Source organism: Camelus dromedarius, chromosome 20 (assembly GCF_036321535.1).
Source record: "Camelus dromedarius isolate mCamDro1 chromosome 20, mCamDro1.pat, whole genome shotgun sequence".
Lineage (NCBI taxonomy): Eukaryota > Metazoa > Chordata > Mammalia > Artiodactyla > Camelidae > Camelus > Camelus dromedarius.
Window position 1 is genome coordinate 37,908,247 of NC_087455.1, and position 22,355 is coordinate 37,930,601.

The 22,355-nt window shown below is 44.4% G+C and overlaps 1 protein-coding gene across 8 annotated transcripts in view; it reads left to right on the forward strand.

Moving 5' to 3' along the window:
- LOC105103246 (transport and Golgi organization protein 1 homolog) overlaps positions 1-22,355 on the forward strand; it is an 86,357-nt gene that overhangs the window by 54,869 nt on the left and 9,133 nt on the right. For 6 of the 8 annotated variants that reach the window (XM_064476981.1, XM_064476978.1, XM_064476977.1 and 3 more), the window contains 14 exons: positions 9,835-9,966; positions 11,322-11,343; positions 12,858-12,946; positions 13,438-13,515; positions 13,604-13,714; positions 15,376-15,448; positions 17,514-17,652; positions 19,024-19,122; positions 19,800-19,860; positions 19,971-20,003; positions 20,079-20,167; positions 20,285-20,379; positions 21,559-21,629; positions 21,993-22,146. In XM_064476981.1, the coding sequence (XP_064333051.1) occupies positions 9,835-9,966; positions 11,322-11,343; positions 12,858-12,946; positions 13,438-13,515; positions 13,604-13,714; positions 15,376-15,448; positions 17,514-17,652; positions 19,024-19,122; positions 19,800-19,860; positions 19,971-20,003; positions 20,079-20,093 (852 nt within the window). In that variant the 3' untranslated portion in view covers positions 20,094-20,167; positions 20,285-20,379; positions 21,559-21,629; positions 21,993-22,146. The remainder of the gene's footprint in view (positions 1-9,834; positions 9,967-11,321; positions 11,344-12,857; positions 12,947-13,437; positions 13,516-13,603; positions 13,715-15,375; positions 15,449-17,513; positions 17,653-19,023; positions 19,123-19,799; positions 19,861-19,970; positions 20,004-20,078; positions 20,168-20,284; positions 20,380-21,558; positions 21,630-21,992; positions 22,147-22,355) is intronic. The other 2 variants (XM_064476982.1, XM_064476983.1) reach the window with 2 other exon arrangements.

Consider the following 22,355-nt stretch of genomic DNA (forward strand, 5'->3'; position numbering starts at 1 on the left):
GCTGTGTCCCTGCCGTGACGGGGAGTCAGTGGGTCTCTGCACAGGCTCTTCAAGAGCAGGGGCTCAGCTTCTCACAGTGCTCCAGCAAGCCTGCTGGTTTTCACCCCAGCTGAGGGGGCTCCTCCTCCCAGTGCTGAACCCCGTGCCTGGGTGCCTGATGCGTGGTTCAGACCATGAAGTAAGGCGCGGGTGGTTGTTAGGGCTGGAGCACTGCTAGGACCTCACGCTGTCTGCGCATGGATGCCCACAGCTCCTAGTGTGTGTGGCTGGTGGAGGGCCTTGCGGGGAGTGGTTGTAAGTCTGTTCGGCACAGATGGGGCTTGTGATTACTCCTCACAAAGATGGTCACAAGGACAGGACATGCCGTCTGGTTTTCCAAGGGCTTGAATATTATAATGCATGATGTGCCCCAGCTGCCTAGTGTGAGCAGCATGACTGCAGGTGCTCTGGGTCCAGGAATGCAAACTCCAGTTTTGCTCTTGGGAACCAAAGGAGCAGGTCCTAAAGGGGCATATTTACCATAAATTCTCTTGCATGTGTCGGTCATGGGGAAGCACCAGATTAAGAAATGGATGCTGCCTGAGTTTAGTGTTGAATTATTATAAAATGTAAGGAAGCTACAAGATTCTGGGCAAAAGTGCAGTGACAAGTGGAAGTGATCCAAGGAGTACATACAGTAAGAAACAGAGTCGTGAATTTAATCATGTTGTCTGATTTTCTCAGTGGGTAGTAAATAATTAGGGTTTTGACTAATGTTGTTTTGATTAAACTATAGAATGTGATCAGTTGTGAAGTGTGAAAGTCTAAGGATGTTTGTAGTAAGTTATTTGTGATGATACAGTTTTGGGGGTTAATGATTGCTGGGATGGATGAAATTGGCTGGCTGTGTGTGCTGGTGGAAGAAGAGACGTTGATGCAAGTGGAGGCACTAACAGAGAGGAAGGCTAGTGAAAAGTGAAGGCTAGTGTCAGTTGATTCAGGAAGAATGAGCCGATAAGGCTGGTTAATAGGCCATAAGGTTTAGTGTTAATTCAGAGGATATAATTTTTGATAATCATGTTAATTGTATTACTATAATGTTTGGAATAATGAGTTTTAGCCTTGAAGAAGGTTAAGATTTTGTACATAATCAGTACTGTAGGCATTGGATCCCACAGCTGTTAGTGACGGTCCCGGTGCAGCCGCACAGGCGGGGAGCACTGATGGTAGGTGTTATGCCAGCTCATGTAGAATGGGTGCTGAGCGTGGTGACAGCGGCTGTAATGAAAACTGATATTGTGCCATCTAAGCATAGTAATGGGGATATTAAGTGTGATTTACATATTAGTATCCATATAGGATACTGTAAATGCAAAGAGGATAGTAATATAGAGTAATGCCGTTTGATAATTATGAAGTTAATTATGATTTTATGAGTCAAAATGTTTTTGTTTAAAGTAATTATCATATGTTCACTCTAATGCTTTTAAATTCATTCACAGGCTAACCTTATGGCTACTAGTAATGCGATTACAGTTTGTGCCATGTAGTGAAGAGTTGTTTTTAGGTTACTCTTTTGAAATGCTCAGGGTAGGGGTAGGAGGAGGGCAACTTCTTGGTCAAATATAGGAAAGTAGTGACAACTGAGAGTAAGTGAATGCAGAAGGCGGGCGTGCTGGCCCTATAGAGTCACATCCACACGTGTGTGGGCTTGATTTTTCTGGACACTGACTAGAGGAGGTCAGACTGTGGTCAGGACAAGCTGTAAGTCTGGTAGTGTATTGGTGAGTGACGTCAGTGTAAGCTTTATTGTTTCTCCAGTTACAGGAAAAGCTGTAGATTGTCAGTTGTTCTATTTAATACTAAAAGAATAAAACGCTCATCAATAGATAGCGATCTATAGGAACAATCAAACTATCTACAAAATGCACCATCAGGCCACTGGCTGAAAGCCAAAATAATGAGATGTATAGGGAAATTTTAGTTGGGACAGAAAGCACAGAATGAGAAAAGTAGAGCCAATAATTTTTTGTAGTCAGGGGAAGCTTTTAACCATGAAAACTACTGAGCCAAAAACTCCATCTGAAATTGAATTTTATATTCTTCTGACACTTGCAATAACAAAAGTTCTTAGACGAACTGTAATGAATCAAACTTGAAATATTGTTTATGATTTCTTTCTGTCAGATGATGGTGAGCGCAAGTGAGGGGAACTTCAGAGGCTCAGAGAACTGAAGTATTAAGAAGTTATTATGGGAACTGTGTGTATGGTCAGTGTGTTGTTAGGTGGTGTGAGCACATATCTTTATCTTTTTTCTGATCAGAAGGTAGATGGTCATTTTAGGATCTATGTGCATTTGCCTGTGTGTGTGTGTGTGTGTGTGTGTGTGTGTGGTGAGAATTTGGTCGTGGGGAGAAGCACTGTGAACTTACCCACCCTGTACTGAGAGCTGTGGGACCTCCTTCCCTGCTGAAAATGACCCTGCTCTTGTCACCACATCCCCACCCATGACAGCACTTCTATGTAATGAATGTATGTAATGTCCTGTTTGTCATGGACCAATGCAGTGCATCCATTTATAGTTCATAAAGTTATTTATATTTTAAATTAAAAGTACTTATATGTATGATGGATTTTATGTTTTTACTCTTATTTACCTTGGTGTCCAAATTAATGATAATAGAAGACCCATTTCCTGAGACAAAGTTGACTTGCCGTTAAGAGTCAGAATCCCTTGTGAACACATCCTCACGGTTTGTCCTGACTGATGCATGACTTAATGTCATTGCAAGAGGAATTTCCCAAGGAAAAGCCAGCGGTCTTCCTCAGAACCTTATGGAGCAGGTCACAGGACGGGCTCCAGGTAGAATCACTTTCCAAGGTAGATGTTGGTTCAGGGTCAAGTTACAGCACTTGCCGCCCCGAGACCCTTAGGTGATTCACATCCCTTCTGTCTTCTCATCCATAAAGTGGGTTATTGAGAATGTTGTGTAATTGAAACACTGCAGTTTGAATTTGGTCAGTTGGCACATTTTATTGCTTAGTGTGAGACCTCAATACCTTTGACCTGATGCTAACTGGTGATTTACAGGCGGTCCCGACTCCTGAGGGTTGGAAGGAATTCTGGTTGACAGTAGGAGGAGACCCAGGATCCCTGAAGCCTGCTCACCCTGGATGGGACTCAGTCCCTCCAGGCCAGGGGATCCTGGAGCCAGCACAGTGCCTGAAGCCCGGCTGTGGGACCGGGAAGGCCCAGCAGTGCGGTTGGAAACGCAGCCCCACTGGGCCTGTGAGGAGTCGGGGTCAACTCCCCACAGGGCAGGCTCTGGAGTTTCCTCCCCAGGGGCAGCCCATTCTCCTGGTCGTCAGCCCCGACAGGGACAGACACAGAGGCTGGTACCAGCAGTCCCAAGGAAAATGGGACGTACCAGTCTTCGCAAGTACAGTGACCCCTGGGGAGCTCAGCTCCAGGGAGGTGAGAGCCTTAGTGCGGGAGGGACTGTGATGCCAGGATTCCTGCCTTTTCTGTCCCCCTCCACTCTGGGCCCCTTCCCAGAGTCAGGCCACCCTGGCCCTTCGTCCTCCACCATGCACTGTGGGCTGGCTCCCTCTTTCCTTCTTGCCTTGTCTTTTATCTTCTCTCCCTACCCTGTTCCCCCATCACTGTCTGTCACTCTCTAGGACTTGACTCCCACCTCTCTGTCATGCACTGTCTCTCTCCCTGCCTGTCTCTCTCTGTCTCTCCCCCCAGGCCCTCAGGCCCTGGGCTCTGGTCCAGCCCTGTCCAGGGCCACAGGGCTGCACCTCTCCCAGCCCTCCCACCCTCACTGCCACGTTTTGGCCCTGGCCCTGCTCACAGAGGAGGAGCCCGGTTACAGAGGCTGCTCCTGCTGGTACTTACTGCTTCACTGCTGTCCCCCCTCTTCCTGGGCAGCACAGTCACCTTGACCTGTCGGTGGCCCTTGACCAGTTGGCCCAGCCTGGGCCCCAGAGCTGCTGCAGAGCTGGCCACTTGCCCCAGCTGGAAGGAGGGAGGGCCCTGTGGGCTTAAGGGGCTCCTGGGGAATTGGATTGAGGGATGTGTAAGGAGCCAGGTATTTTCACGAACTCCTCTTTGTCAATGGCAGAGCGTCCCAAACCACTGACTGCCCCCTGCCTGTTTCTCACTTAGAGCACTGGGCAGACTGTGGGAGCTCCTGAGACTTAGGAGGGAGCTGCTGCCCTCAGCACCCATCAGAGTTTGCCTGGAACTGGGGCTCCTGGGGGAAGCTGGCAGGGCTGGGGCCCAAAGCCTGGATGAGTGCGGGGCTCTCTCGCTGGACTCTGGTGACCACTCCAGGCACCTCATCCCTTCCTCACTGTCAGCAGTTGGCCACTTCACGGGGACAGATATGAGGGTCTCTGTGACTCTTGAGACTGGCAGGCCCCGTGTGCTCAGTATTTCTTGATTGAGTGAACACAACCACCCCCCATATCTAGACACCAAGTCTTCCCACCACCCCAAAAGGGTTTCTCAGGCCCCCTCACAGCCAGTACTACCCCAAAGCACAACTTTGCTTCTGTCCCACCCAGGTAGTTTCTGCCTCCTTGAACCTGGATGTACGTGAATCACCCAAGTGCAGTGTAGGGGGTGTGACAGTATATAATTATTTTTTATAGTGTTGTATATTTTTGGCAAGAACCATAGGGCTTATTTTTATGCATGTAACGTATGTACTTAAAATTAATGTGTCACCTACAGGTGTACTACAGATGAGGACGGCCACATGGGTGTGGCGATGTGATTAAGATGGTGTGCTGTTAAGATCTTCTCCATCTTGTGGACATTCTCTCTGCACTTTGTGTGCAGCGCTGAGTGAAGGGGAGTGAGGACCTCCCACCCTGCCTGAATATTTGATTCCTCTTGGTTCTGTCATTGTCTACCTAATATGTTTTTCAGCCACTACCCAAGGGAACTCCTGGGAATTTGGAAAAGGAGGAGGGAGCACCCCAGAAGTAGGGGGCAGGGGACATCGGTTGGGCAGGACCAGAAAGCATATGGTCAGAAAAGTTTGCAGAGAGGACCCAGGGTTAGATGGCAGTTGGTGGTGGGGGATCAGTTAGGCGGGGCACATTCTAAAAGTGAGGTCACCTGGAATGTCCACTGTGAGGTGCCAGGGGCAAAGGCAGGTGATTGGTCGAGAGAGGGCATAAAGCACTGGCGTTGCTAAGGCAGCGTTCAGACAGGAGAAGGCTTGGAGGGAGGCATCTCGTCCCCTCCAGCTGCTCCTGAGAATCCGCTTGCCTGCTGTTTGTTTTCCTGACCTGCTGACCTGACCTGACTGAACCCTCCTTCCTCCCCTCAAGAGCTTGATTGGCCCTCATCCTTCCTGTGACCCCCTTCTCCTCTCAAGTGCCCAACCCCTCTTCCTGTCATACTCCCTACCCACCTCATCCCCCACCCCCTCCCCTCCCCTCCCCACCCCCCTCCTGCCTGGGGACCTCAGGGCCCTGAGAGGACCAGGACACAGAGGTGATGGGGATGTTCTGGTCCCACGTGCTGGGGTGTACTGGATATGAAAATACAAATGTGAGTAAACATCGGGCATCAGGTGTCCTCCTTTTTCCTGGGCTCTTTCACACTGTGGTTAAATAGCTGCTTTCTCATGGGGTCCTTGATGGGAACGCATCGTTGGTGAAGCCCGAGGCTCTCAGGACAGGTTTCTCGACCAGCCTAGAGCGGCCCTGGCCACGGGCATCCTCAAGATCTGAGTCCTGTCAGGACCTCTTGGACCAAACAGCAGGTTGACAGGATGAAACCTGAAATAGTTACTTTATTGCTTCAAAGAAGGAAGTGTGAACATCCTAAAAGCCATTGAGTTGTATGCCTAAAATGCGGGAATGGGTGAATTATATCTCAGTAAGGCAGTTTTTTAAAAAGCGAGCAACTCTTATTTACTAGAATTCATAGTGAGACTGGCTCCTGGAAAGCTTGTCAGGATCCTGCTTCAAGTTGTGCGTGTTCCGGTCCCGTCCCCGTGAGGTGCACTCTCCTGTGTGTGCGCCCTTCCTGGTGGTGACGTCTGGCAGTCCTGGGAGCAGTGGGGTCTCAGCACCGGGTTGTTGGTCTGTTAAACAGGGAAATGTCATCTGTGCTCTGTGCTTTCTGGTTTGTTAACTTACAGCAACTTTGTTTTTTCTTTGAAGTGTATTCTTTTCAGACATTTTAATGTAACAAAAATATTCAATAGCCCTATAAGTTTTAAAATATTTTTATTGAAGTATAGTCAGTTTACCATGTTGTCCATTTCTCATGTACAACAGAATGCTTCAGTCATATAGGAAAATACATATATTCATTTTCATATTTTTTTACCATAAATTACTACAAGATATTAAATAGAGTTCCCTGTGCTGTACAGTGTAAACTAGTTGTTGTCTACTTTATATAGATTGGTATCCATGAATCTCAAACTTCCAATTTTTCCCTTCCCACTCCCTTCCCCTCTGGTATCCATAAGTTTGTTTTTTATGCTGTAAGTCTGTTTCTGTGTTGTAAATAAGTTTGTCTTTTTTTTTTTTCTTGATTCCAAATATAAGTGATATCATATGGTATTTTTGTTTTGCTTTCTGACTACTTCACTTAGAATGACATTCTCCAGGTGCATGCATTCCCTGTTGCTGCAAATGGCATCACTTGAACCATTTTTATGGCTGAGTAGTAGTCCATTGTATAAAATATACCACAGCTTTTTTTTTTTTACATTTTTTATTGAGTTATAGTCATTTTACAATATTGTGTCAAATTCTATTGTAGAGCAGTTTTTCAGTTTTATATGAACATAGATATATTCAATGTCACAATTTTTTTCTCTGTGAACTACCACAAAATCTTGTATGTATTTCCCTGTGCTATACAGTATAATCTTGTGTATCTATTCTGCATATGCCTGTCAGTATCTACAAATTTCAAACTCCCAATCTGTCCCTTCCCACCCCCCAGCCCCTTGGCAACCGCAAGTTTGTATTCTATGTCTGTGAGTCTGTTTCTGTTTTGTATTTATGCTGTGTTTTTTTTTTTTTTTTTTTTGGATTCCACATATGGGCAATCTCATATGGTATTTTTCTTTCTCTTTTTGACCTACTTCACTTGGAATAACATTCTCTAGGGATATCCATGTTGCTGCAAATGGCATTATATTGTTTTTTTATGGTCGAATAATATTGCGTTGTATAAATATACCACCTCTTCTTTATGCAGTCATCTGTTGATGGACCTTTAGGCTGTTTCCATGTCTTATCTATTGTAAGGAGTGCTGCTATGAACATTGGGGTGCAGGTGTCTTTTTGAAGTGGGATTCGTTGTGGACATATGCCCAGGAGAGGGATTATTAGGTCATATGGTAAGTCTATTCCTAGTCTTTTGAGGAATCTCCAAATTGTTTTGCACAGTTGCTGCACCAACCTGCATTCCCACCAGCGGTGTAGGAGAGCTCCGTTTTCTCCAGAGCCTCGCCAACATTTGTCATTTGTGGACTTTTGAATGAGGGCCGTTCTGACTGGTATGAGGTGATACCTCATTGTAGTTGTGATTTGCAATTCTGTGATAATTAGTGATAATGAGCGTTTTCTCATGAGCCGGTTAGCCATTTGTATGTCTTCACTGGACAATTGCTTGTTTAGGTCTGCCCATTTTTGGATTGAGGTTTTTTTTTTTCTTATTTAGTTGTATGAGCTGTTTATATATTCTGGCAATTAAGCCCTTGTCAGTTTCATCTTTTGCAAAAATTTTCTCCCATTCTGTAAGTTGTCTTTTTGTTTTGCTTATGGTTTCCATTGCTATGCTAAAGCTTCCAAGTTTAATTAGGCCCCATTTGTTTATTTTTGCTTTTATTTTTATTGGATTTCTAGCAAATTCTTAGTTATCCCTTTCCTTTTCATCTTGGAGGCTGCCCCCAGGGACTCTGTGTCTAGCTAGGTTGATGGGGGAGCCCTGAGAGCTGTGCTAATGTTAAAATCAGTGGCTGCAACCTTTTGTGATGTTTATAATGAGGAAATGCTCAGGAGGGATGTGACTAGGAGGTGGACGGGTTGTCTTTTTTTTTTAGTGACGTGTCCTTGTGAAGAATGTTGATTTCCCCAAAGCAAAGAGTGTCCCTCATGTCCTTAGAATTGTGCAAATATAAAAAAAATTCAGATACATGCTGTTAAATTTTTACTGTGTTAGGAAAAGTCACCTCCACACCCTAAAAAAGAAAGACCGAGAACACCTGATGGATTTAAGTGGGTTTGTTCTGATAGGCTTCCACCAGATTCTTATAGACCTGGAAAAACCAAGTGTCAGGAACAATCTTTGCACTGAAGCAGAATCAACCCCACATGAACACTCCACCCAAAGAAGAGTCTGTTCTCTTTCTTTTGAGTCTACTATGGAGGGCGTTTCTAGGTCATCTTTGTTTGGATTTTTTCCCTCAAAGGGAATGAGGCTGAGTTCTCACAGGTTAGTCAGCCCTCTTTCCGTACCACATCTTTGAGCATTTGGATAAACTAACTTGTCCTTCTCCACCATTGCTCATGGCCGCTGACAGAACCTGAGTCCATTGGCCCTGGTGGATAGACTCTAGGTAGGAAGCAGCTGCTGATGTCAGCGCTCAGACAGTGCAGTGTGTTACAAGCATGCCCACTGCAGAGGGGGTTTTACCATTTAGTGACTAGATGGTGTTTGTTTTTGTGCCTTTGATCTGCATGTCTCTCCTTTGTGCTGAGACCCACTATCTCAGATGGCAGCTATGCAAAGACAGTGCATGTTTTTCACCAGCACACATTTTACTGACCCCAACTGTGAGAGCTTACAATGACAGTGTTACTGATTTCAGAGGCTGCTTTCTAGAGAGGTTTTATTTGCACAAGACTGAAACTTGGTGTCTAGATAAGTACAAATTACATTGCGCATTTATTCCCTCCTATAATACTTATAAATCTAGTTTTTATAAAACTATGTGTTTGACTTTTGGTGACTGTACATTCCAGAAATACAAATTAATTTTCTTGGTGGCTGTTAATTGACGTAGGTGCAGTACTGTGAAATATGCATGTAAATTATTTGTACTGATTATTTTGAGTTCTCTTTTTATGTAACTTCATTCTTTGAGTAATCTTGTATAATATGATTAAAATTCTATTATACAAATCCTTATTTATTTCAGAAGTCTGACATTACTTGCTCTGGTTCAGAACCAAAGTGAATATTGAAGAAAACCTCCATGGTTTTTAGATAGTTGGGCTAAAATATATCATTAATTTTTGCTGGAGTAGTAATTTTGACATTATTCTAAGAGCTGGTCTGCTTTCTCACTCATGTCCAGTCTATAAATGTAGAAATACATCTCTGTATTTCTCTGTGTATTTTAACACATATCTTCATTGCTCTTTCCCCATACATGTTGGGTGTATTTTTAGAGACATTTCATAGGGGTTTGTCCAGGTACTTCATGAACATACAATGGAAGATGGAGGCTTCCCATGCCCTGTAAGTTTGTGTTTGTTTATTTTCAATTTCAAGTTGGCTTCTACATACATAAGTTAAGTTCTGTTAAGTATTTTAAAAATATTTGCAATGTACCTGTCAGCAAAGTCAAATCTCTAACATTTTGTGTATCAGGTGTTTGATGTATGTGTGCAGCAGTGAAACTATTACCAAATGAAGGCAGTAAACATGTCCACACTCCCAAGAGCTCCTTTGAACTCAAATGTCCCTTCTCGCCTCTCTGTGGAGCTATTTGATGATGTGGTTGAGGGTTTCTAAAGATGATTCTGTGTGACAGATACACTGAAAATGTCTTTGAGGTTCCTCATTATATCCAATATCTTTTCAGATCCTCCACACTCTGATTCTCCTTTTCCATCCTGGGTCTGATGTTTATGAACTTCTGTGGAAGCTTATTCTTATTGCTGCCTCCTGGGAAGTTTCTAGTTTTCTCTTGTTCGTCTGGAACACCGTCTTTGCTGTGAGTATTACTAAAGTATCTGGCAGTGTCCTTTTAATCACACCTAATAGGAATTTTTATAGTCACTGGACATTTTATTTGCCTGCCTGGGCCAGAATCCAGGAGTCTTTTCTTTGTTTCCTTTTAGATTACTAACTTGAACAGAAATTAGTTTTGAAATGGAAATTTGTTGCAAAATCTTTATAGTAAGGACTCATTGAGCAAGACAACAGTATATTCTCAATGAGACAATGGAAATTTATAAACTCTTCTCTTCAATAACAAAACAGGAAGGTTAAGTATTTGGTGAGCCCATCTCTCTCCCCACCTGCCCCTGCCTGTGTGTTAGGTGACAGGGGACAAGGAAGCTCAGTGTTCCTGAGCAAGTGTGAAGTTAAGGGAACATCTGTGGTTTTCTGTTTGCCCTCCGTGGATGCATTCTTCTATTGCCACATTATTGCCACTGGAGCTTCGACACTGTGATGATACTCCAATATCTTGGCAAGGTTAGGGGCTGGCCTCAGTCTCTGATCATTACTTAAAGTTTTGAATGAAGAAATATGTGTTACGGGTCAGGGAAATGTGTCTTTACATGGTATTACAGTGGAGTCCTGCCTGGGTTTTACTGAACTATTACTCCTCAGATGATGACTTGTGTCTGAGTCAAGAAGCACGTTTGCTTCTTGAAAATGGTCGCTGTCCGTCCTGCTGCTGTGTGTGCTTTTACTACAGCCATTACTCACTTTCATTCTCGTCTGATGTCTCATTTGATGTCCATTTGTTTTTAGTGGTCTTGACAAATCTTACGACCTCATATGTTACAATTGCTTATCAATTCAACAGTCAACTCTGTATAAGATTTCAGAAAACCTTTCATTGAATGAAAGGGGTGCATCTTAACCTTAGTATAAAGATTTTGCCTTTATTTTTCTTTTAGTTTTCTCCTCTCTGTCTCTCTCTTTTGAAGATTACACAACAATCCAGGTTCTAGACTTAAGTGTGGATGTTTGGTTTGACAAAAAAAAAATTAGATAAATGATGCATTGCAACAACATATTATGAAAGTAATATAGTTCAGTGTTGTTAAATATGAATATGCATTATGAAAATTGAATAGAGTGGTGTTTATTTAATAGAATGTAAACAGATCTTTTGTTCTAAAATAAGTTATTTACCATTGTGCTGTCAGAAATGGTGTGTGAAAGATCATGCCTTAAGTAGGAAATTGATTTTTCCTGATTTTTAATCATATTGTTATGCTGAACCAAAGTGATAATTGTTATTTCAATGGATTACAGTTTTGATAGTTTATTAGAAATTATAGATTTACTAATTATATGTTTTGACTTCAAATTTATTGTTTCTTCCTCTCCTAGGTAAAGCCTCCAGTGTCTCGAGGTAAGATATTAGGGTTTAGTTTCCTTTGTAATATTTTCTCAATACCAGGATTCAATGTGGATTTTAATTCAAGAGTAAACACAGTGACTTCTGATGTCTAACTGACTTCTCAACTCTTGAAAATTTTACTCCTGCAATGGTGTCTAAATGACATCGTAGAGGAAGTTGGCATCTATTGAGTTAAGAGACCAGGAGGGTCACAGGAGTAGGGAGACTAGGATGAGTTTAATTTTGCATAGCAACCTTTAGGAAGCAGGTGATGAGAAGAGTCTAATGTTCGGAGTGAGTCCCTAACATGAGCTGGCTCTTAGTGAAAAGTAAAGATGCTGAAACACTACTTGAGCCTGTCAGGACTCTCCAGGCTGAGGGAGGGATGCAAATGTAGCCAGGCAGTGTGTGACACAGCAGAGGGGAAACCATGGGCTGTGACTCAGAAGTGAAGGGAGCCATTCATGGCAGTGGGGACTTAATGGAAGTGATTCAGCCTGAGGATTATGCTTTCTGTGCAGGCTTCATAGACTCTGCTGACCGAGTGGGGCTGTGCGTGGTGGGCAGGGTGGCTGCCTGGCACTCAGTAGGTTCTCAAGTGCTGCTGTTGGTGACAGTTGATGCAGAAGGGCTGGTGCTGAGAAGAGGGATCTCAGCATCAGAGAGTCCCCGCTGGGCAGAGAGAAGATGCGTGTGCACTGTGTGGTCAGATGAGGGACTTAGATGCCTGAGAGAGGAGTCTGGTTCTGAGGGCTGCCTTCTAGAGCTTCACACGTGGAGTCACCTGTGACTGGCTGTTTTACATGTGCTACTTTCCTGAAACAGTGATGGTAACATTCTCATCCTGGTGATGGAAAAGCTTGTCATTTAGGGCCTGTGTGTTATCCAGGTCCTCCAGTGACTAGCTGGGGAAGCCCACTTGGTACCAAAGTGTTTAATTCCAGCGACCTTGTCCTTCAGGGCCCCCAGCATGGTTTTCATGAAAGACGATCTGCCAGGCAGCAGGAAGACACTGGAGGCCTGTGCAGGCCCAGTCAGGTGACGTTTTGAAGTTGCCTTTTGTGGTGCTGCAGATAGGGCCTGGCTGTGGGGTGAACCTGCGTGGGATAAGGGTTCTATTTTCTTTTTTTTTTTTTTTTTTAAGCAGGGGCATGTTTACTTACCTTAGTAATTGGAGGAGAGAATGTTAAGGGGACAGGATGCTTGGTTTTTCTTTTTCATCTCGTGATGTCAGAAGTATTTGAATGATTGAATTTTCTAAGGATGGTGCTTATAGCTGGGAGGGAATTTAGGGGAAGACTTTCTATTGTGTTTCTGCATGTTTGAAAAAAATTAAACTAGGAATCTCAATGATCTCACATTTAGAATGCCAGTAAGATTTGCTTCCTTTAGGCACAGTAGTAAAGCTAAAAAGTTAATTATACTCATAGTGCCAGCCAGATATGTTTCTACTGCTAATAAATCATGATAATTCTATTCTACTGGGTTTTCTTGCCAATATGAGAAATTGCTTTATCTCCTTTTAGTTACTTTAAAGCAGGTGACTGAGCAGATCAAGAATTTGGAGAACAAAAACAGAGAACTTGCAGAAAATATATCTGCTTGGGTGCAGAAGGTATCCTTGTCCTTTTGCTATTTTTTTTTTTTTTTTGTGATTTCACCTTCAGTTCCTCCCCCCTCTGGTAGTTCAGTTATTTGGCTCTCTTTTCTTTCATCCTACTGTCCTGTTCCATGTGTTCCATAAGAGGTTTAGGTTTAAAGCAAGTGTCCTAGATTAAAAAAAAAAAAAACCCAAAAAACCAAAAAACAAAAAACAAATTTCTTCTGTAGATCACAGGGAACTCTACTTGATATCTTGTAATCTATAATGAAAAAGAATGTGAAGACAAACTTAGGTGTATATATATATATGTGACTGAAACATGCTGTACACCAGAAAATTGACACATTGTAACTGACTATATTTCAGTAAAAAAAATAAAGCAAGTGTCGTAGATGTAAAGCACCACTTTCTGTATTAGTGGAAGGGGTCACACACAAGATAGGTTCAGCTAGCAGTGTAATTAGTATTTGTAATTCTGTTTCCTTCATTACATTTTTGCATAGACCAACAACGCAAAGAAATGCTTAGAGGAGACCATCAGGCAAAAGAAGATGCGCTCTGAGAAAGCACTGAAGTTTAAGGTATGAGCCTCTTCTCTTGTTAGATTACATTCTGAAAACAGAAATGAAAGTAATGAGTAATTGTTACTAATTCAGTGTTTCGTTGAAGGAGAACTTGAAAACCATTGAGAGGGCGAGTGAATATTTGAATGACGTCATTCAGATTGCTCAAGCTAAGCTGCAGGCAGTGAGGGACCAGAACGCCAAGAGTCCACACTTGGTAAGAGCTGCCACGTTGACCATAGCCGGGCTTCTGAGGCTTTTTGTGCCCTGGGTGAGCTGCGCGCTCCCGCTCCTCCTGCTTTTGGCCACAGCAGAGTGTGAGAGCCCAGGAGCGGAACCTCTCTGTGAACAATGACCCAGAATTTCATGGACTAAAACCTCTGTGACTTTTTCTATTTCAAAGACTAGGAAATATGTCTTATTTTCACAAACTAGAGTTTTCTCACCACTCACACTGCCTTCCAAGATACGCAGAAGATGCCAGGAAATACCTGAGAGGTGAAGGAAGTTACTAGACTAGGTGCACAGCTCCTTGCCCTGTTGATGTTAAACAGAATTTTCCATGTGAATTTGGGTAAACTTTATTTATATTTCACCAGGGACACTCATTTGTGAGCTCTTTGACATGAGCAGTTTGCCACCCTTGCTTCCCCTTGTTGTCCAGCCGTGCCTTCCATTGTCCAGGGAGGAGGAAGTCTGTGGAGGTGAGGAAATATCTGCGCCTGGAGGTCTCTTTTTTCTGCATTTCTTTATGGGCTTGACATTTGTCCTGGGCCCAGCCTGGATCAGCTGCCATCACAGTAAACTTAGGGGTAGTTTTGGATACTGGCTGAGAAGGGACAGGATTCCAAAAGGGTTGAAGAGAAGCAACTGCCCATCAGAACAAACCAAGACTTTCTGGAAGAGATTGGCAGGCTGGCAGTGGAAGAGGACCAGCTGAAGAAGGAAATGCAAGATGCAAAGGGTCAGAACGAGCTGCTAGGATACCCAGTGCTAGAACTTGAAGGAAGAGGCCCTGTCTGCTGTAAACTCTCAAATGGAGCACTGTCTTCAGCCCCAAACCGAAATTCAGGGAAAGTCCCAGATGCTTTCAAGCATGTGTAAGGGAATGTATAACATTTGCTTTCCTTTCTTTATAAAATTTGTATGTTCAGAATCATTTACTGCCTTAATATCTTCTGGAGAGAATGCTCACCAAAGTCTTTGGACATGTACCAGGGCTAGTATATTTATTTTCTATGGTTTGTTTTGAAGTTAACAAAATACTTTGTTTTTGAAAAAAAAAAGTTACACTTTTTAGGCATATCACCCTGAGTTTTCATTGAAATCTTAGTACATACTTTATTTGTGTCCTGTGTGAAGATACTGGAAAAAGGAACATCTCCAGAGAACTTGAAAGGTGCTGTTTCAATGAACAGTTCAGGAATTTGAGGTAAATGCCTCCAGTTGCAGCAGGATTTCCACTGTACACATTAGCTTTCACAAGGAACAACAATCTCATGTCTTAGAAGATTAAATGTTGATATCTACTCAAATTATTTTTCTTGGGAATTTAGTCATCAATGAGAATGTTTTAGGTTGAAATTGCTCTTAATAAATCTCATGTCTGTGAAGCCACAGTGAAGTCTCAAGAAATGCATGTGCAGGAGGACGTTCAGCTCAGCAGCAAGAAGAGAGTAAGGAATGTTACTCAACCCCAGAGATGCTTACCTCAGAGAACCGAGCATCACTGTGTCAGTGTTTAATTGTACTGTAATGCACGTAAAGCAGATGGCCTGTCTTAGCTGATTCCAAGTGTACAATCCTCTCGTGTTAAGTATGTTCACATTGCTGTGGATCAGTACTTCTTGAATGTCTTTTCTCATGTCTATCTTACAGCCAGGTGTTTCGAAGACCAGATCTGAGGGTTCGATGCAGAGAGCTGTGACAACTGGGGACTGCAGCCTGGAAGGTATGTTGCTTGTTGGGAAGAAAACCTTACATACAGGATTCCTGGGAGATGTTGTGGCTTCAGTTCTAGACCCCTAGAATAAAATATAATTCAAATGATTTATTTATTTTTTTTGGTTTTCCTGTGCATATAACAGTCAAGTTTACACTATACTGTAGTCTATTAAGTGAGCAATACTACTGTGTCTAAAAACCCTAATGTTCATAACTTAATGAAAATACTCTTTATTACTAAAAACTGCTAGCCATCATCGGAGCCTTTAGTGAGGTGTAGTCTTTTTGTTGGTGGATGGTCTTTTTTTTAACTTTTTTTTTTTTTATTGAGTTACAGTCATTATGGTGGATGGTCTTGAATTAATGTTGGTGGCTGCTGACTGGTCATTGTGGCAGTTGCTGAAGATCGGTGTGGCTTTTGCAATTTCTTAACATAAGACCACAATTAAGTTTGTGACAGGATTCTCTCTTCCTTTCAGGAACAAGCCCTCTGTAGCAGGCAATCTGACACATTTTACACACAGTAGAACTTCTTTCCAAATTGGAGTCAGTCCTCTCAAACCCTGCGGTAATTTATCAGCTAAGTTCATACGCTCTTCTAAATCCTTTGTTATTTCAACCTTCTTCACAGCATCTTCACCAGTAGATTCCATCTCAAGAAACCAATTTCTTTGCTCATGCATAAGAAGCAGCTCCTCATTCATGCACATTTTATCATGAGGTTGCAGCCATTCAGTCATATCTTCAGGTTCCACTTGTAACTCTAGTTCTCCTGCTATTTTCAGCACATCTTCAGCTCCTTCCTGCACTGAAGTCTTGAGCCCCTCAAAGTCACACATCAGGATTGGAATCAATTCCTTCCAAACCCCAGTTCATGTTGATATTTTGACTTCTTCCCATGAATCATGAATGTTCTTAATGGCATCTAAAATGGTGAATCCTTTCCAGAAAATTTTCCATTCATTTGCCCAGACCCATCAGTGTTATCACTGTCTATGGCAGCTAAAGCCTTCCAAAATGTATTTCTTAAATAATAAGACTTGAAAGTCATAATTACTCCTGATCCATGGGCTGCAGGATAAATGTCATGTTAAGCATGGAAACAACATTCATCTCATGCATCTCCATCAGAGCTCCTGGATGACTTGTGCATTGTCCATGAGCAGTAATATTTTGAAAGAAATTTTTTTGTGTGTGTTTTGTTTTGTTTTCTGAGCAGTAGGTCTCAACAATGGGCTAAAATATTCATGTTGTAAATAGATGTGCTGTCATTCAGGCTTTGTTCTGTTTATAGAGCACAGAGTAGATTTCACTTGATTCTCATGGGACATAGGCTTTTCATAATGTTAAATGAATATTGGCTTCGTTAGCCACTAATGGGAAAGTCAGCCTGTCCATTGAAGCCTTGATGCCAGGCACTGACTTCTCTCCAGCTGTGACAGCGCTGGGTGGCTTCCCCTTGCAGTTCTCTGCATTGAAAACCTGTTGTTTAGTGGATCAGCCTTCATTAGCTGTCTTAGCTTCATCTCCTGGAGCACTTCCAGCAGCTTCTGGGTAAGCTCTTCCCTCCTTACCTTGCATAGGTATGCAGTGGAGATGGAATCTTGCCTTAAACTTCATGGGCCAACCCCTGCTGGCTTCACACTTTTCTTCTGAAGCCTCTTCACCTCTCTCAGGGTTTATAGAATTGCTGAGAATTAGGGACTTCCGCTGGATTAGGCTTTGCCTTAAAGGAACTTCATGCCTGTTTTAATTAAAATGATAAAGAATGAAATATTTCAGGAACTACCAAAATGTGACACAGAGATAAGAAATGAGCAAATGCTGCCAGAAAAAATGTCACCAATGGAATTGCTGTACTCAGGGGTGTTACAAATCTTCAATTGTTTAAAAATATGCATTACCAGGGAGGGCAATAAAATGAAACATCCCTGCAATAGCAATGAATTTGCACTGGGAAGGTAAAAAGTGGATTCCTGCCTTCAGATTTCTCTCCTTTCTCCACTCCCCAGCACAGCCAAGCCCTTGAGTGCACATGTGCACACACAAAGCCTGTTGTTTTATGTTTATAGAAGTTAAAAAGAAAATGCAAGACCACCATGCTGCATCGGGATCTCTGAAAGAAGGTGAGGAAGACAATTTCCAAAGGCAGGTGAAGAAAGTACACGTCTGTGATGAAATCGGTGGACAGAGAACTATGGACACTGAAGGGTAAGACGTTCCCGTGTTAATTATGACAATGTGTGAATAGGTGTGTGGAGTTATGTGGATATTGTAATATGTTTCAGAATACTTACCACCATATTTTTTTTTACCATATTCAATTAGTACAGATGTGCATTTATTTTTCGACCTTGATTTCTGTAATCTGCTGCTTCTGTTCATTCTAACTGGTTACCAGAGTCTTGTTTGTATTTAGTTTGAGATTCTAGCAGGTTTTTGGACCAGATTTAGTCACTTCATTATCTGGATCCCCTTAGGCCCATTTTTATTGTCCTTAGGTTTCAACCACATCAAAGTGTCATGACCTGCCATGTGTCTATCATTTTTAATAAACTCTAGACATTGGGTAGAAAATAGAGAAAATTTGAGGCCTCGTGTGAGGTTAACTTGCTGCAGAGAAGGTGGGCATTACAGCTGGCAGGTGGTCAGGGCGCCAGCAGCACTGCATCCTGTTAACCCAGTTAGCAGCTGAGATCAGTCAGTGCAGCCAGCCCTCGTGAGGCCCGTGTGTCTCCTGTCCACCTTTGTTCCTGGCACGTAGCTCTCGTGGATCCCAGCTAAGGCCTGCGGGTCTCTCTAGGGATCACCTTTGCTGACGGACCGTGAGCTCCATCTGCCTGACTGCGGTGCCCGTGCGTAGGGGGCACCGGCTGCCAGGCTGCTCTGCATCTCAGTGGTTTCCTCTGCAGTTACCGGGCGACCCCGGGAAGGTGGGCCCAGTCCTGGGCTTTCTTCTTCTCCATCTTGGCCTCATGTCCCTTCCTGGCTTGTTAGCGATTTGGTACATTCGATCATGGATTTCATAGTTTGTCCAGAGTTTCCTGTCATTCTCAGGGAGAGGTCATGGACGTCACACCCATTAACCTGCTTTCGAAAACAAACATTTCCTTATATTTCCTAAAGGATCAGGTTTTGCTCCAGGTTTTGACTGAAATCTGGGCTCTCTGTGGGAGAAATCAAACAAGTCATGAACGCTTGCTTTACCCTAATGTGTTTGGTTGTGATGACTTGGTCAGACCCTGATTCCCACGTTGAAACACAGTGAGCTCGTGCTGTCCCAGTCACAGGAGACTGAGCCTGGGGGGGCACAGAGCACACCTCATGTGGGCTTTTCCTGTGTGTTTACTTTATGCACAAATGTGTAGGGGTGGGGACGCTGAAGGGAAGCCCAGATACCAAACACTTGTCAGAGGCCTGAGTGTAGTTTTTTCATATTTACTTCTGGGGGGACTTTAATTCTTTCCTGTGTATTTATCAGCCTGAGCATTTATGGGGAAGGGTGAAAGGAACATGGAATTCTTTCCTTCCAATTTCTGGGAGGGAAACTGGTAGAATTTCAGAGTTTCTTTCCCCTCTCAGGAAAGTGAACATGAACGGATGTGAGCTGGTGGGAAAGCAGCAGCTGTTGGTAGCAGAGGAGGAGGCAAAGTTGGCTGAAGAGAAGACACAACAGTACAAGTGAGTTCAGCTCCTCCACACCTGTGGATCTGAAAACACCTGTTGGATTTTTTGAAAACTTTTCTAAAATGTTTAGACACAATATCATAAACAGACCCAAACAAGACATTTGTATACATGGTTTCACACAGGAGGAAAAGTGTTAAGTTTTACAAATGTTAAGTTAAATGTTTAACAAGTAGTAAGTTACTAAGAATTTCCTGGTCCCCAGTGCTGGCCAGACTGAGAGGAGAGATGGTTCACAGTGATGTTTCTGAAGGTGCTATAAACCGTTCTCACCCTGAGGGCAGCAGTTTGGTGTAGCGTCAGTCAGACCAATAAACATGCCCATGCTGCTGGGGAGACCCAGTGGTAAGAAGTAGGGTCAGGATGTAAGGAAAGGAAGAATCAAGCTTTATGATGAAAGATGCCCAGCACAGGACACGTGAGGGAAATGCTGAGAACGGGAGGGGGAATTGTGTCAGCGCAGAACCCTGCAGATGTTAAGTAACAGTGATGGGAGGAGTGGCTGCAGCGACAGCTTTGCACCTGCTGTGCTTCTACAGCCGTGTGCAGTGTGTCTTGAGCAGTGAGATGATGTGTGTGAGTGTGCAGTGCAGATAACGTGGACTGGGCAGGTTATTTAACAGCATACCCAGCATTGTGTCTTCTCTGACGGAACAATTTGTAACTCATAGGATAAGACTTGAAGAATGTCACGGGCAAATGCGGGAAGCAGAGATCATTTGGAGACACCAGGTAACCTGCCTTCCTCCTGACACACCGAGTCCTCAGCACCTGATGCAGACAGTTATTGTGGCCCTGAGAACCCCTAGCCATGGGGTGTTTCTTGATGTGTTCTTTTTCAGGTCGCTCTTGCCGAGAAGGCCCAAGACAGCTCGGTAAGAATTTGTTTCCTTCCTTCCCTTTGTGCACAGTCGGCCACAACTGAACGTGGATGTGTTTTTCTTCCACAGCTCAGGGCTCAGTAGCTGGAGAGGGAAAACTCTGAGTTGAGAAGGGAAAACTCTGAGCTGAGAAGGGAAGTTGCCCACCTGAAACAGAGGTACAGAAATTTGACACATTTTTACAGGTGTTTTGAGATTTTTAAGGACTGGTTGTTTTGTGCCTAGTAGAGGAATTGGTGGTGTAATTCATATTGAAGCCATTCTTTATCTTTAAGATTGGATGCAATCTGCAGACGGAGGCAGGCAGAGGAATACATGAGGCAGGAGCCCACCCCAGGAGGACCACACAGGCTGCATCCTCCCCTGAGAGGTAAGGAGCTCACTGTGAAGTGCGGCAGCTCCATTTCTGCAGCAGGAGCCTCCCAGTGGGCTACTTGTCCCCGTGGGTAGTTGTTGGGTTTCCTGGACACCACACCACACACTCACTGCAGGGAACAGGTTCACAGCTAGGTGACAGATGCTGTTTTCTTCACATGCCACCAGCCAGCAGGGCTCTGTCCCCTGTGAGCAGTGGAGCTCGCACCCCTCCAGGGACTGTGGGCCGCCCCCAGGCTCTTGGTTGGCTGGCGTGGCTGGCATGGCTGGTTTCTGTGCGCTAGAAGATGTGAGCATCAGCCCCCTCTTCCCGCCTGGACACGGTGTTGAAGGCTGAATTTTCTTCTCATTTGAGGAAAATGGACGACGTTTTAGAATGAAGGCAGTATGTCATAATGAGAAAAACATTTTTCTTCATTTGCCTTGGTGGATAAATATTCTACTCAAGATCTGCTTTAAGGCAGCAGGCATTTCTTCACTAATTTTGCAGGTCCCTTCGTTCTTATAAAAAAGCTTGCACAGTGACCTAGAGTAGCCAATTAGTGAGTGACATGACTACGTAGTCTCCCTCTCCCAGAGTTAATGTGTAATTCTAAAATCTCCCACCAGCTTCTCCATATAACTCACCATTCTTTTGCCGATTATTACAACATGAGTCATTGAGGCCACTTCTTTCATAAATGTTTACATGACATCTGGTCAGTTATACAAGACATGTCCTGTCAGACAGAAGGATTTTAACAGTTTACCAACAGGCTGAGGAGGAAGAGGTGGAGCTCACAGTCAGGGGTTGTTGATACTCTTCCTATGAAAGACTCTTCTTACTTTAATGTGTAATCTGTGTACAGACTGATTTGCCTGAAGTGTGCTGTGAGTACCCTGTGTCAGTGCTGGTTGCCAGGGATCTGAGCCCTGAGCCCCCATCCAGGGTGATAGGCTATGAAAACACATGAATCAGGGCTCTGTGGTGTCCTCATCATGGGTCAGGGGTCTAGTCTCCCCTCGTCCTTGGGGTCACCTGAGGCATGAGGGAGACCCGTGGTCTCTGTGAAGAGCCCGGGGCGCGGGCGGGAGTGAGAGCTCCTGGAGGAGGGCACGGAGGGCTCGGCTCATGCTTCCCCCGCACGGCCTCTGTCAGAGAGAATCCACCTTCAGCACTGGTCTCCCTTTACAGCTTCAGGGCCGGGTGGCTCCCCTGTGAGGAATGGCACCGCCTTCCCAGCTCAGGAGGCAGAGGAAACCCAGGTAAATAATTTTTTCCAGTTGTGTTCCAGTGGCCATTTTGTGTTGAAATTATCTCTGGAACTACCATTTTCCTTTCGAACAATCCTTTCCTGGCCTTGCCTATGGACTGAGTATTCCTGGATACGTATGCCCTATGATCACATTGACGTTTGGCGACAGTGTTTTGTCCCCAAGGCCTCCTATGCAGCCGGGGCCTCAGGCAGGCCCTGGGGCGGGTGGAGTGCATGGCGCCTAGCTGCCGCCCAGGCACCCAGTGCAGAGGAGGGTGCCCGATGCCGACCGCTGCTGCGTTGGGTTTCGGCTTTTGTCGGTGTTGGCGCTTTTTGTCTGTCATCCAACCCAGCTCTCCCTTCTGTCCTGCAGGGCACCCTGCATGCCGGAGGGCCCCAACCTTTCCGAGGACCAGCCCGCGTGGCCTTCCCCGTGAGCGGCCCATCGTCTTCCAGCGGGCCACCTGCACCTGGGCCCCCCTTGTGCCCTGTGCAGCCATGCCCACCACCAGCAGCTGCTCTGCTCAGTAAGAGGAAAGCATATTCCTCTGTTTCTTCCTTGAGTCGCTGCAGAAGGGCAGATCGCTCTCCAGGGCTTCCCCGTGCACGGGTGGCCCTGACTGGGCTCACGGCCGTGTCCGTCTGGTCCCTTAGCAGACGCACTTGATGGGCCGCGTCTTCCCCGTCCTGCCCTGGGGAGGGAGGTGTCTCTTGTAGAAGGAGAGGGCCCTCTGAC